This window comes from Ambystoma mexicanum, chromosome 12, assembly GCF_040938575.1.
Source record: "Ambystoma mexicanum isolate Mex_15411 chromosome 12, UKY_AmexF1_1, whole genome shotgun sequence".
NCBI lineage: Eukaryota > Metazoa > Chordata > Amphibia > Caudata > Ambystomatidae > Ambystoma > Ambystoma mexicanum.
In genome coordinates, this window is record NC_090936.1 from 424,931,694 (window position 1) to 424,947,851 (window position 16,158).

The 16,158-nt window shown below is 41.5% G+C and overlaps 1 protein-coding gene across 5 annotated transcripts in view; it reads right to left on the reverse strand.

Annotated features, from left to right (window-relative positions):
* The window catches only part of LOC138513604 (sodium- and chloride-dependent GABA transporter 1-like), a 619,404-nt gene that overhangs the window by 304,557 nt on the left and 298,689 nt on the right, over positions 1-16,158 (reverse strand). For all 5 annotated transcript variants that reach the window (XM_069628585.1, XM_069628581.1, XM_069628582.1 and 2 more), the window contains 2 exons: positions 15,337-15,437; positions 13,086-13,195 (listed from right to left, as the gene is read on the reverse strand). In XM_069628585.1, the coding sequence (XP_069484686.1) occupies positions 13,086-13,195; positions 15,337-15,437 (211 nt within the window). The remainder of the gene's footprint in view (positions 1-13,085; positions 13,196-15,336; positions 15,438-16,158) is intronic.

Below are 16,158 nucleotides of genomic sequence, written 5' to 3' on the forward strand. Positions count from 1 at the left end.
GCTCGAAGGAACTGTTGCACTAGCCAATGTTTTCAATCGGAATGCAAGTTACTTACAAAATGCTTTCACCAGAGAGGTTACAATAAAGAACATGTACGCAGAGGGCTAAACGAAGATAAAAACATGGACAGAGAAGACACTCTAACACCGAGTATAACAAGGAAAATAGAATCACAACACTTACCAGTTCAATTCATAACCAAATATTGCAATAATCATTACAGAATTAAGACGATCCTTAACAGGCATTGGCACATTTTACTGTTTGACAAAGACTTTACCAAACATTTGAATGCTCAACCACGAATAATTTTCAAAAAGGCACAGACACTCAAAAGCATGCTGAGTCCATCTCTTCTAAGTACACCAGCAATGAAAAGTAATTTGAGTTGGCTTAATCCAAGAATCAAGGGTTTCTTTAAAGGTGGTACCTGTACCATGTGTCGGTACGCATACAAGGACAGCACGGAGTGTGAGGATGCACTAGGCAGCAAATGGGACATTAAAGAGTTTATCAATTACAAGACCCAATATGTGGTGTATGCATTAATTTATATAACATGCAAGAAGCTTTATATTGGTAGTAGAGTAAGGAATCTCAAAACAAGAATACTTGAACATTTTTCTTCTATTGCTAGTCAAGATCAAAGTTTGCCTTTAGCGGTGTACTGGCAACGAGAACATCAACTACATAATAAAGACCTGTTGAGGTTTATTGGACGGAAGAAGATACAGAGGAATTTCAGAGGTGGCAACATGGAACGTACATTAAGGCAAATGGAAGCAAAATTAATTTGTCACTTTAAGGCCACAGAAGTGGCTTAAATTTTGACTATGAGATGAGTGCTTTTCTTTAATTGCATGTAACTTTGGTTAGATCATTCATGGAGAGTCAGCATATAAAACCTGATTTTCGTATGGAAGATGTGTTGTATACATTTTTCTTTATTTTATTTTTTATTTATTTAGTTGCTAAGTATCCTAAAGTGCCTATTAACTTATCTCATTGAACACATACTTTACTGTATACACACAACAATGAGGACTAATGAATAGTATGGAGCACTTTAATTAATAAACATACTCTTTCAATGTAGGTCCATTCAGATTATAGATTAGGGACCAAGGAAGGTATGTAACTAAGGAGGGCTAATGTATGAGGCTAGCTATTAGACCATGAGTGTGCACCAATGCAGTTATCGTACAATGCGGATTGCAGTCTATGTTTGTGATCTAACTATGTATCTATTGATATTAAGGGTCACAAACAAATCTAGTCTCTAAAGTACTTTCATTAACATAAGAGGCAGAGCTATACTTATTTCGAGTTGGCATTTAGCTAGGCGGTAGATCATAGCTCAGCGGGTTGAGCACTTGCTGCAATCTGAGTGTGATCTGCAGGTCGCAGGTTTGAATCCCGGCAAGGCCAACTCAGCCTTTCATCCTTCTGTGGTCGATAAATGAGTACCAATTTAAGTTGGGTGATATTGTATGTAAATATGTGCTCTGCAAAGCGCTTTGGATTAAGGCGCTATATAAATAACGCATCATTATCATTATGTAGGCAATGTATGATAATTATCGGACTCCAATTGCGGGATTAAACAAAAGAACATTTGGGAACAAATCCGGGTTAAAATCAATGTTTTCAAATGTATATACTACACGTAATACGAGTGCATGTAATGTAGCTGTTACCTGCACTCCTCTATCAAGCAGGTTTCATAGCAATGGGTAGCTATTCTAAGTAGTAGCCATTGGATAGCGTGAGCCTAAGAGTGGGCGTAACCCATCAGGTAACAGAGCAATTTACATAAGGGCACATGCAATGGCGCCTGCGAGAGTCATTAATAAACGCAGACGTAAGGAGAATGGAACTCCTAGGAAGAGGTAACCTTTAAAATATGGTGTATCTATGTTTTAGACAACCGGTACTTACTGAGAGGTGTTTAACCTTGTTGTGACAAGCAGTGAGGCTTAATAACAATATGTTGCAGTGAACAGGGATGTTCTTAGGCAATGCGAATGCAACAGTATTAGGTTAGCAGTCTTTAGGGGCTGTCGTGATGTGGGTTCGTGGCTCACAAATGCATATCATAGGATCTTATAAATCAATAGACAGAAGCAGATGTCTTAACTTGCTTACTTTGTGATATTCACCTCATAACGTAGAGCGTTGTGGCATTGAACACATGACTCAGAGCGAGCAATATTTTGCAAAGGAATATGCGACTAATGAATGTTATGGGAATATTAGGTACTAGTATCACCACATGGTGTAACAAATAAAGGTGGACATAGGGTTAGTGGAATGCAATTGGTGCATTGAATATGAGGATGATAATGTGGGTTAGTTCTACATCTCTGACTAGATATTAACAACAAGAAGCAAACGAGTTTTGTGTATTTTGAGTCTACAATGAAATATACTGCACAATCCGAATGGCATGTTGTTTCTCTGCAATGATGACAGGCACAGGGATTATACCCAATTATTGGAATCTGCACCACAAATTATGAAGAGAGGTTACATTACTTACCAATTAGGTAAGTCAAATGTCTAATTCTAAAACTTGATAGTGACATGTATGTAAGGAACAATTACCAAGGAGACAGGCCATATATTGATGATGATCTACGGATAGCAATTGGTATTCTGGAATGGGAGTAGACCAAAATGAGGTCAATGTAATAAACTGTTGAAAACAGACTGATTGGGTACAATCTACTTTGGCAAGAACTGTATTTGTATAATCAAATGGGCAGAACCAATTTTTCAAAGAATGAGATTAGACATATAGAGAATATTCACCAACTTGTTGACATAATTCAATGCAGGAATACTAACAATTGATATATTGCTTAGCTATGACATATTCTTAAAATGATATTACTAAATTCACATCCTAATTATGTTTCTATTTTGTCTTTTCTCTTTGCAATGATTTGCATTTATAATTTTGATTGTCTTACCCTGGTCCAACCCTTCAAATCTCTGTCTCTATCTTGACATACAACATTGGGCCTCATTCCGAGATTGGAGGTAGCCCTGGCGCTATTTGCGCCATTGCTGCCTCCAATACCGGGTCCTGCACCAGTGTTGTTCAATGGGGACTTACCGGTGCAGTCCGACGTTGGCGGGACCAGTAAGTCCCCATTGAACAAACCATTCCCCATTCCCATTTGAGCCCCTATAGGGCTCAATGGGAATGGGGAGGACGCTAATAACGGGCTCGCGAATGGCAAGCCGGTTATTAGCGCCCTGGTCCCTTAGCGGGACCCATAAGGGACGTGTGGTCAGACCACACGTTCCTTACGGTTCCTTCCAAGGGACCTCGGAATCGGGCAGTAAGGGATTACCGGCATCGGTCTTCTTACTGGTGCCCGGTATCCCTTACTGCCCGACTTGTAATGACCCCCAATGTATTTTTGATATATACCTTTCCTGTTTTTGTGTTTAAATATTTGTATCATTTGGCTGCTTGTTATATCATTGGACTCTTTTGATCCTTTGGTTTATAAATTTGTAATTCTTTTTGATGATTTTTGTGATGATTTTCTTGCTGTGACTATTAAGCATCTGTCCAGGCCGAAAACCGTGTCGCTAATGGACACTAGTTGTTATTTATTAATAAATCTAGTTTCAACTGGCACAAATTGTGTAGTGGCATTCAATCTACTAATGAGTAAAGGGCTGTGCCCGCCCCTGCTGTAGAAGAAAATATGAACAACCCTAACAGTACAGTCTCTAGAGCTGTACAAAAAACAAAAAAACTTTTGGGTAATATCAATATATTAACTATGGAGAATGACATAACTAGGGGAAAACTGATGCACCAAGTAAGGGAAGTGTTGAACACAGATAATTACCTTGTAGTAATAAGTGATGACAATGCACCAGCCACATCACGTGACAGGGAGCCTCAGTGCTCCGCCACCCAGCCGAATATTTTACGGTGGGCACCAATATTTAATATGGTAAAGACATCCACAAGCAATTGTAAAAAAAAATGAAAATGCTTTAGGAGCAATGCATACGTTTTTCGGTACCGTACAACATTTAAAACCCATGACCCCTTGGCTGATGAGCAAAAGCAAATTGCAGGATAAAAGCCATTGGACGCGTGGTCAATGGATATATATACAAATTTGCCAGATGAGGCAGAGTTGGAACAGTTGGTGCGACTGTTTGGTTCCAAGAGTGTAACATGTAACGGTACTAATAGTGTTAAAGAGGAGCGGGTGTCCCAGTCATCGGACCACTTGTCTGATAAGCTGACCCTTAAAAAAGTAGCTGACAATAAGTGTATGCCACGTATCGTTGAAAGGTGTGTACTCTTTAAATCAAAGTTTGATGTGAATTCTGAGGTCCTTTTAAATCGATCAGGTATTCTAAAATTATTGCGGGATGTTTCGAAGGTTGAGGGTATTTCTAATTATGACATTGACTGTGTTAGCTTCCCTGATCATGCCCTCAATAATATAGTTGAAGTGGTCTTTTGCTCAAGGTATATTTCCAAATCTGTTCTTGCAGTAAATGCAGAGACTGGTAAATTTGGAATTTCAGTTCGTCAAGTGATGAGGGAGGAATCAGAAAAACTCAATCTTGTAGTGGAGGAAAAATCCCATAGTGTTGCGGGACAGGATAATACTGACTGTTAGGGTGGGCTTGGCTGCTGGGGGTCTTCAAACGTGAAGTTACTAAACTCACTAAACCTGCACTATCCCTCTGATGCAAAATGTAACCCAGATTCTTGCCTGGAATACGAGGGGCTTTAATAGTTAGAATGACGAATTTAAGCATATTTTTCAGGTCAATAACATTGTCCTTTTGCAGGAGACCTGGCTCACTTGTCAAATCGTGGGTTGAAGGTTTCTAAACTGTACAGCAAGGAGGTTTACTAGTTGCCGTGAACAATTTGAAAATTAAAAATCTGAAAGTCATCCCAGACAATATTCCTGGAATCTTGGCAGTAGAAATAATAATTGGCACTCAGAAAAAAGACCCAGATGTTCTCATCATAAACCTTTACTGGAACTTGACAAATAGCCTGTTAGATTATTTTATTGATACAAATACTGGAATAATGGTAGGCTGGCTGATCGATCATGAAACAAATCTGATTATTGCTGGGGATTTTAATTCTTGTCTTCAAGCTGACCATCCAAAAAATAAAAGGCAGTCATAGTAATGGCAGCAAATGGAGAGCTTGGACTTCAGATTGTGAGCTACTTAGTGCAAATGGCAACATAGAAGGTGATTTAAATGCTTAGTCAACGTGGAGAAGTGGTATGAAACGAATTTCACTTGATTATCTATATTTTTGTAGATCCATGTACAGTGCATGCTTCTTCTTGGGAATTCAAGATTCCAAACCGAGCTATCACAATAAATTGATTGCAAAGATGAATTTGGGGACTGAGGTCAATTTATCCAAAGAGCATGCCGCTCGCCACATTGCCAATGCCGGGAATCAGACCAGGAAGTTTAAGAAAGGAGGGTTCTGTGCTCTAGCGAGGAGTGCAGGATTTTGTTCGAGAGACCACTATCGAGGTCCTCAAACAAATCTGCACTAGTTGTTGTTTTAAGAGCTTCCTGTGGAATAGAGAGGTGCCAGACTTTCCCCGGAAGAATAATTCATTTCACACTCATCAATTTGATAGAGGTGTTTAGGTCAGGAGAAAGAACCATAGACAACAGCTACATCATCTAAGATTGAGTGTTGTGAATGGTGAGACGTATGATCCCAAGAAAACACTTTTAAAGAGAGCTTATACAAATTGGGTGCAAACACATAAACTCTCTTTAATCCAGACTGATGGGGAATAAATGCTTGACTCATTAATCTCCAAGAACTCCTGAAAGATTTTTTTCTTTATGAATGAGATTATTCGCCCGCAGATAGTACTTCAGTGCAATGCAGTTAGTGAGTACTCATGGTGAGCTCATTGCGATAAACTGAATGGCAACACTGTTAATAAAATACTCACCAATTCCTTGGTTCCATGGGATGTATCCTTTGAAATAGCAGATGTTGATTGCCTAATTGTAAAAGCATCTAATTCAGCGGCGGCTGACCCCAATAGCCTCATAAATTTGATTCTAAAATCAAGAAGGAAATTGTGGTCAACCCTGCTCTCTCTCTACTTTTCAAAACTATTTTGGTCACTTGCACCATGCCTGAATCATGGAGGCTGTCTGTTATTATTCCTGGTCAGATTCAGAGAACTACCGTCTGATCACCCGTCTTGATGCGGATAGCAAGATCTTTGCTGCACTGATCTTAGTGAGATTAGCGGCCTGGGTAGCCGAAAACCGTATTCTGAAAAAAGCCCAAATCGGCTTTTGGAGGGGTATGGGCACATATTCTTGATCACATTAAGGGATAAAGGGTCTCATCAGGGGTTGGACGGTATCCCGGTGCTAATTGCGCCAGCATACCACCCAATGCTATTATGGTTACCGCAACTCAGTCTGACACAATTTGCGCTGGTTCCCGAATTACAGTGGGAGGTAAATCCCCATTCCCTTTGGGTCCACCCATGGGGGTTTATTGGCACTATTAGCACTGGTGCAATTAGCCCCCTTTCCCCCATTGGTCTTCAACAAATGCTGAGTACCCTGGGGGAATATGCCAGTATTAATGAATTAGTCATCAATCAAAATAAGTCAAGTGTCCTGCATCTCTCAAAGCATTTCAACAACGGGTGTGGCCATAAGTATTTAATAGATAATGTTCAAATCAGCAGTGAGAGAGAAGTAATTTATCTTGGGTTTGAGGTATTGGCTATCAATGGGGCAATGAAAATGATTGGCAAGCTGGAGCGGAAGTTTGACTTGCTGGTATATCAGATGAAAAAGATCCTCAGTAAATAGTATACATTTTCAATGAAGCCATCAATAAAATGTTATATTGGAAAAGTCGTACCAATAGATTTCGAGGTGGAACCAGCATGTTATGAGATAATATGGGAAAAATAGGAGGGTAGGATGTGGAAACAAACTTTTCATTTATAATTAGTATCAATGCCATCCATAAAATCTGAATTGGGTCTCCTGTCTCTCAAAGCCTGGCTCCATGGGCGAGTCTTAACCTTGTATGGTAAAATATTATTCCCCAAACAGGGTACACTGTATGAGGATTTGCGTTGTGTTTTAACTAGCAACTCAATCGAAATTGTTGATACAGCTGAATCAAACTGTAGAATCTTTATGGATAAAATGTGGTAGAAACCTGTTTGATTTTAACAGCAATCCACTATGGGTGAAAAAATATCTCCAGGAAACTGGATAGAAACATTACACAACAATCGAAGTTATCATCTCCATTCCGCTTTCTCAACAGAAGATGAAGCCTTGGGGCCCCTTGATGGGTATATGTGGCTTTTGTAAAAGCTCCAAAACAATACATATATACGGAGGCATATATGAGTGGAATGCCCGGCCTTGATTGATGTTCGCACAAAAACATTGAGTCATTTAAAAAAAAAAAAAAAGTTCCCTATCTTCCCCGGATGACATTTGAAGTAGGATGAGTGCTGGTAGGGAAACATTTTTTACCAGAGAGGAATTAAGATTAGTGGATGCGCTGGGCTTTTTAAAACACCTTGGTTGGAAAAATGTATTTTTAAACTCTTGCATCTTCTTTTTATACATTGTGATTCTAATCAACAGTTTTATTCTATACTAGCTGTCCCCGGCAACGTGTTGCTGTGGCTCAGTCTGGTTAAATGAAAAGAAAGAAAAGAGAAGGCGCATGTTTCTAATATGTTTAATTTCACAATGGCTCTGGCGGTTCTCCAAATTGAGACAGTTTATTTTCCCAGCGGCGCAACACATTCCTTCCGTTTCTCCATTAAATTTCAGAGTCTTGCAATAAGGACACATTTCAGTCACGGTGTCGATGAGAACATGCTGGCTCAAACTATAATCATCAGCTGGGTTGTACCGGAATGCAAGGCGATTGTAATGGCGTGATTGCTGAGCACAGAGTGGTGTGTGATGCTGATCTGCTGTTTCTCGTTGACGTCTTTCAGCCACTCTTAGCCTGTTGCGTTCATTCTGTTGAGAACAAAGCAGATCTGAAGCTGCAGAACACGATCGCCGTGCTTGCAACTGTGCATCCTGAAGTCTGGCTGCACGTCGCTCTGCTGCTTCCTCGGCACGTATTTGAGCCATTCTAAATCGGAAACATTGAAATGGAATCGTAAAATATTTTGTATAGTGTGTGTTGCTTTTACGTCCAACAGGTGGCACTGTTTTGCAGTAAAATGTTTAGTATAGCGTGTGTCATTTTTACGTCCAACAGATGGCGCTGTTTTTCAGAAAAAGAATATTTTTTCCTGTCACAGGTGTGACAGCTATGTATAGTAGGTATATAAAAACGCGCACCTATTCGAATGCAATGTTGTGTCAAAATTTCAAAGCAATCGGTGAAGAACTTTCGGAGATTTAAGATTTCGAACAAACAAACATTTACATTTTTATTTATATAGATGTGTATGCAAATATGTGTATCTTCTATTTTGGTGAATCATACTCAACTGTAAATTTTATTAATTCTTGGGATTTTATATGAAATGTAATATGGTTTTGTTTTTAATATGTGTTAATGTTGATATATTTGAAAGATCAAATCTTGATCGAAGCAAATAAATACATTTAAAAACATTACTGTCTGGTAACTCTCTGTTCCAAGCCTCCCAAATTGCTGGGAGGCTCCCCCACCCCTCGCCAGTTACTAATATACGTTATAGCCAAGGTCAAACACCAGAATAGCAATTCTGTGACTGCCAAGCCTGAGCTAAGAGTGGCATGGTCAAGAAAATGCTGTGTATAAAGGTGAATTTTGTTATTGCCAGAAGGAAAGCTAAGAGTATGGTCAAATCAGCACAGTAAATATTGCAAGGACTGGCATCTTGATGTGCACAAGATTATTCAGATTCCGTTCCATGGCATGCCCTGCTAGACTTTATTTTAGTTCATGAGTAGACAAGATGGTGCCTTACTCAGGAGTAGTCTATTCAAGTATACTAATACATATCCATATGCAGCTTGAAAATACACCCTGTGCTGCCTAAGCAGGCTGTGTTAATTAGATTGTGAGAACATGGGAATGGAGGGAGAGAAAGGCCAGATGCCTATCCTTCTGCATGCAGGGACATTCTGCCACCCACGTGTTATATTATGTCACTATGCTTTGACTGTTACCGTAAGGCTATGAGTTGCTCTGTTGCTTGTCCAGCACGTTATGCCACAGTGAGCCCACCTCACAGGACTGAGGAGGTTAGGAAATATCTTTCAGGTTGCAAACCAACAACGAGAACACCAGTGCGCCCAAAGATTAGCATTAGAGCCCTCACAGAGTCAGCCATTCAAAGGGCATGAAAGAGAAATGACTAGGCTCAAAAACAGACTCACAGGCAATGAACGTGGTGATCTAGACAGCTGGTGCACCTGGATACTAATTTCTGCAAATTTGTCAATATTTATTTTGGAAAGATTCTCGTTTTCTGTTCTTTAGGTTATGTTGCATTGTTTTTATACTGTGTAAAATCACCACCATAGTAGACTCAGAGCACTGAGCCTTGTCCTTTCGAGGGCATGAGCACATCTTTGGTTTACAGTGCCACAGTACATTTTAAGCCTAGGTATGTTGAAACCATGCACTAGAAAACAGGGGTGCACATCAGGAGAGCCTTTGCGGGGAATCTTTGCACTGAATGTGGTGGAAAACATTTGCTGGGTCACAGTTGTAGGCCATTTGAGCCTGCAAAGGTTCTGTGGGTTTGTGATAGAGGATTGTGTACAGGTGTCTTTAAAGGTTTTTTGTGTACCAGCATCGAACAATTGTATTCCGGTTTTCAAGTGGTCTTGTTTGATATTATACTCACATCTAATTAAGAGGTTTATGGGGCATCAAAAGATTATGTTTTGAACTACCTTTGCTCAACATTTTCAGCGATTAAAACATATGTTTTTGGAACCTTCTCACTTGATTCTATTCTTGGAAAAACTTAGCCAAGGAGGGACAGTTGTCAGTGTTATCAGACGGACCTTTTTTATCTGTAGGAAGGGAAATTCGTCTAAAAATATTTAACACTTTTTTTGTGGATGGGAACTTTATGTTCTCTATTATAAATGGAAAATCATTACATCCAGCTTGCATCTCTCTTTTGTTTGATCTTCACTGTTACTCAGGACTAAGTACATTTGCTTCCATGGTGTAACCCTAACACACCTTTTCTATTCTTCAAAGTTGGTTAGGGTTGCCACCTTATGTGATCATAGGTGCTGCTCCTTATCCCGGGTAGGAACAAATCATTGTGATGGGTCCCAAGACGCATCGTCATACTGGCCACACGTATGTTCTATTAGGTATAGAGATATGTGCGGTGTCTTTGCAGTTTGAGGTGTACAAGGAGTGTTTCTCCAATGGCCGTTTACTGGGATTGCCAAGCTGAGAGTATACTAGGATTCTCTAGAGGGCACATTTACAGGAATATACTTCAGTTGTCAAACTGGGACTTTACTGGGATTGCCAAGCTGAGAGTATACTAGGATTCTCTAGAGGGCACATCTATAGGAATATACTTCAGTTGTCAAACTGGGACTTTACTGGGATTGCCAAGCTGAGAGTGTACTAGGATTCTGTAGATGACACATCTACAGGAATATTCTTCAGTTGTCGAACTGGGAGTTTACTGGGATTGACAAGTTGAGAGTTTACTAGGATTCTGTAGACGGTACATCTACAGAAATATACTTCAGTTGTCAAACTGGGAGTTTACTGGGATTGTCAAACTGAGAGTGTACTCGGATTCTGTAGATGGCACATCTACAGGAATATGTTTCATTTGTCAAACTGGGAGTTTACTGGGATTGCCAAGCTGAGAGTATGCTAGGATTCTGTAGACTGCACATCTACAGGAATATACATCAGTTGTCAAACTGGCAGTACATTGGGTCTGTGAAATTTTTATTGTACTAGAATTTCAAACTGGGGTGCATGGTTTTGCAAGCTGGGTTTATAGTATATAATTAGATTGTGCAAGTGGCAGTCAGTATATGAAGAATGCCAAAATGTGAGTATACTTCGTTGTCAAACTGGAAATAATATGGGTGGAACAAACTTGGCATATGCTGGGATTGCGAACATTCGGAAAGTCAAACTGGCAGTATAGTGAGATTGTCTGTATGATGTATACTGAAGTGGTGCAGGCTGGATTATACTGGAATTGTGCATTCTAGGAATACATTGCAGTTGATAAACAGTCAAATGTGATTTGAGAAGAATTAAGCATACTGTGTTTGTCAACCTGGGAGCTTTGTTTTTCAAAATGGGAACGTGCTGGATTCTTATGTAATATAAAGTCAGATTGCGATTTATTTCCATTTGATCGCCAGGAAGCAGAGCTCAAGGGAAGTGATGGACAGACTGGCAGATTACAGTTCCCGATACAGCTGGAATTGCTCTCTTTTGATTTCTTTGAACCTCTCGAATCATTTATCCATTCCATCTGGAACTCTTGTCTTTTTTGTGTGTAAAATAAATCCTTATGTACCCTTCTTTGTGAGTATTGAGCTATTTAATGATCCCACTACAGTGACAGCCCATATCCTGGGAATCACCACTAACGTCCAGCTCCAGGGAAAACACGGAGCTTTGAGACTCTTTATTAGTCCTTTGCACCAACGTAGGTGCACAAAAGAGAACAAGAAGGACCAACAAGGGTAAACCCATTCCAAGAGGGCCACTTACAATAATATTCAATGGTCTGGGGTTGCAGAGAGCCCCTCCCGGGATAAGTGATCCCAGTGGGGCACAGAGGCCAGAGAATATATGACAGCAGTTACAGTACAGGAACAGCAATGCCAAGAAAGTAAAGTGAGGGTCTGGGAGACGAGTAGGAGGCCTCCAGAATGGCCACAGAGATCCTGACAACCGTCAGGGTTCCTCGAATATTGGTCATCACTGGGGCATAATGTCCAGAAGTCTTGCATCCATATTGGCTGTCAGGATTCGAGCATGCCGAGAATGGTTGCTAATTGCAATTTTTACTAAAAAAAGAAATAGATGTTCATTCCACCAACTTTGAAAGGATCAAAGGCAAGTTGGCCTCTGCCAAAATTTGAACATGCTAGGTTTGCACAGATTTGGGGCTTGCATTCAGCGCGCTTGTAGTTTAGTTGGTATGTGTCCTTTAAGGGGTTCAGAAGCACTTGGCTAAACACAATAAATCACAAATACAAAAAGAGCCCAGATATTGTCTTTGACAAATAAATCCTAATTTGTCCCTTTGTGAGTCTCCCAACCAGAAGAACACTCAAATAGATTAGAACGGTTACTTTCACGAGCCTTCCTCTCATACAATATTGCTTATCTGATCAGAATAAAAGACTATGCGATAGAGGATTGAAATTTCTTCTGAAAAGGAAGCCCTTCTTAGGAGTATGAAAAATAACCTGTAAGAAATCAGCTCAAGGCAGGTGGAAGCATTAGCAAGTGAGCATCAGCCAGAACCATCTTGCATTAAAGTCCTATGTCTAGACCTAAAGCTTGGATCCTCTGGTCACTGGATACTGAAATCCACTCAGATGTTCACCATAGTCTCAAGAAATAATTTTAAAAAAATTGCCTCTAATAAAAGTAATTGATTATTTTGCAATTGTGTTTGTCATTCTGAAAACCAGGCAACATTATGGTATTGGGTGGCTCGATGAATTCTTCAATGTCTACATTCAAGAGAGGGGCTCAAAGTATGTACATTTAGAGATCGCGTAAGATCCATGAGTCACCAACGGGTTTGGAAATACCTCTGCAGACGCTCTGGCCTAATGTGCTAAACCCTCATCAACATCTGTATTTCTCCATTTCCTAGAGAACCTGTAGATTTCAAGCAATGATCCAACAACGACTCAACAGTAAATAAGTCTGCTGCTCTTATCGTGAGACACTTTCAGTAATTAGTTTTTTGCGTAGAGGCAGACCATGGCATTGTAAACGGTGACACCCTCCCACCCTGGCCCCATCCCCGCAAATGGACCCCGCAGTTATGAAACCTGACTCGGCCTGAAGACGTACTCCCAGAACTCGGCGACAGAGCTGGTCAGGTTGGTGGTATCATTCAGAGAATAGTTGGAAAAACATCTGTCCGTATTCCAGCTGTTGTCACAGCTCTGCCATGGGAGATCCTAATGAAAAATAAGTGTGAGAAATCAGCGTGCGCGCACAAAGTTGATATAAGAAACTGAAAAGAGTTCTTTAACTACAACGATGCTGGCGTCATCAACATAATAACAGTCACGAACATGAGTCATTCTCTTTCCTTGCCTCTCACCCTCTGTGGCACTTTGCTTCCTTCTCCATTTATCCTTTTCCCATGCAAGGTCTAGGTCTAAGAGTGCACCATAACCTATCTCTGGTCTACCCATTCTTCCTGTGCTCAGAGTTGTTGACCTGCCACTCGATTTAAAGGCAAGAATGCAGTAATGTAGATGGGGACGGGGGGCAAAGATAATTAGCATGTCTCATAAAGATTGATGGGCATCACCTATAACTTGTTCTTCTCTCTTTAGAAACAGAGGAAGTAAGGGGTGTGCGAGGCCAAATACTCATCAGTGGCACCAGATATGTAATGCCATGATGAACCTGGAGAGGGCAAAGTACCTGTATCTGCAACATGGACATCGGGAGGGGCGTACTAACTGAAGGGGGTACACTGGAGGAGCATGGGGCTAAGGCATTGTTAGGGCAAAGGAGGGTGGGGGTGCAGATCTACTTCCTGCCTGCACTCGCCATGCTCTTCACCCACTATGCTTATGATATTTGTAACTCTTGCTAGCTTTATGGAGAAACACAGAAAGTACAATAGCTAAGAAGTCACGAGGTTCCTATCTAGACACTGACACACAGACAAAGGCCTCATTACACGGAAGGCGGTAATCCAGGGTGCTATTAGCACCCTGGACCATGCCGGTAAATTACCGGACCCGCCTTGGTGGAAAGGGGAATTACCGCCCTATTCCAAGGTTGGTGGGGCGGTAATTCCCCCTTCCACCATTTCCCTTCCCCATTCCCATTTTTGCCCCATAGGGCATAATGGGAATGGGGAAGGAGCTAATTACGGCACCGCAATTTTGCGGTGCCGTAATTAGCACCAAGGTCCCTTAGCGGGTTGGTTTTTAACGCCTGCAAAAAGCAGGCGTTAAAGCACCAACCCGCTAGGGGACCTCGTAGTAAGGCGGTAATGGTTAACGGTCACCGTTACCATTAACGGTGGCCGTTAACCATTACCGCCTTCCGTGTAATGAGGCCCAAAGTACATGTTCAAGGGAGACAAAGAAACATTTAAATAAATAAATAAATGAGGCTTGGCCCCAGTATTCCCATGCCGATTTGTACAATGCGGAATATGGTCTTGACTGAAGCATGTATTGAAGTGTACCCTGTCCCCTAATCCTTTACAGTATAGGTACAGACTTCCTTTTGTGGTGCATTTGAATTCAAGAGCAGATTTACCCCAGAATGGTCCACTTGCCAGGATATGTAGAGGTGGGCGTGACCATTGAGCTATTTGAAAACAGCTGCACATTTTTTAAATCACCCTGCAAGACGGCACATGTTCATAGCAATGCCTGCCCGCTCTGCCATTGGCAGGGGCGGATTGACATATTGGGCCTCATTACGAGGTCGGTGGTAAGGGGTTAACGGCAATGGTAAGGGTGCTGTTGCCGTTAACCCCTTATCGCTGCATGACGAGGTCCCTTAGCGGGAGCCGCTAAGGGCCCAGGGAGCTAATAACGGGCCCGCTATTAGGGGGCCCGTTATTAGCTCCATCCCCATTCCCATTGAGCCCTATGGGGGCTTGAATGGGAATGGGGAATGGTTCTTAGAATGGGGATTTACCGGGTCCTCCAAGGTTGGAATGACCCAGTAAGTCCCTATTCCGAGAACCCAGACCCGGAATGCGGTAAGGGGGTAGCCATGGGGCTAATAGCACCATGGCTACCTCCAACCTCGTAATGAGGCCCATTGTCCTGATGCACCCCGCAATGTGGCATCACGTGCAGGCACTGATAAGCACCCAGAGACCATAGGACAAGATCACTTCAAATGTGCCAACACAATAGCCTCCCTGATTGCTCAAATCCCTTATCTTGTAGCACTTAGAAGACTGAAATGTCAAGAACCCTGCGTGATGTCAGAAACGCGAACGCGGTTCTATACACACGAGGGGGATTTAAAAGTGGGCTTAATCACACCAGAAGCTGTTGTCAGTGTGCACTACCCGGTTAGCGCCCTCTCAGATGTGGAAATAAAGCCCAACACGTACAGCTGTGAAGGAGTTGAAGAGGTAATAGAGAGCCCAGGCGATGATGACTATGTAGTAGATGTTCAACCAGAAGGAGAGGACCACTGCAGCCAGACCGACACCTATAACAACAAAAAAAGAAAGAAGAAACGGTTGCTGCGGTACTGAGGACTGCACCACCATGGCTAGAATGGGAGGATGCCACTGGGAAATGCCTGATCTAGAGGTTTAAGCATGGAACTCTCCCAGGGTTCTGTGTGCTCTTTCTGGGGGCCATTTTGTCTTCTATGGATGAACTATTCATAGATAACAAATAGACATGTGTGCTACCTTTGTGACAGGGTTTTCCAGAAATAATAAAACAGAAATTATTCGAAAACATGGTAAGTGAAGCCTATGACCTACTATTGGAATCTGCCTTTCAAAGGATGGAACAACATTTCTGACAAAGTTGGGGTATTTGACAACATTATTATATATGCAGAGTGTTGGTATGGTAAGTATTTCTGCAGGTAAGTGTTTTGAGAGAGGTTCACCACACATAGGGGCTCATTCCGAGTTTGTCAGCATGGCAAAAAAGTGTCAGTAAGTCCCTTAACGCCACCTTGTTGGGGAGGTAACAGGATTGCTGCTGTTTTTACTGCCCCACCAAATCCCAAATTTGGCCTTGAAGTGGATGGTTTACCTCCATCATCATTCTGGAGCTATACCCTCCACTTGAAAGCCAAAAAGCAGCAGAATACCAACATAGAATTACCACTCCCGGAAATTCTACCAAAAACCTCAATGGAGTCCTAGCTACTCCAGAAATGGGTTCTAGTAACATCCTACGACCACTTGTGA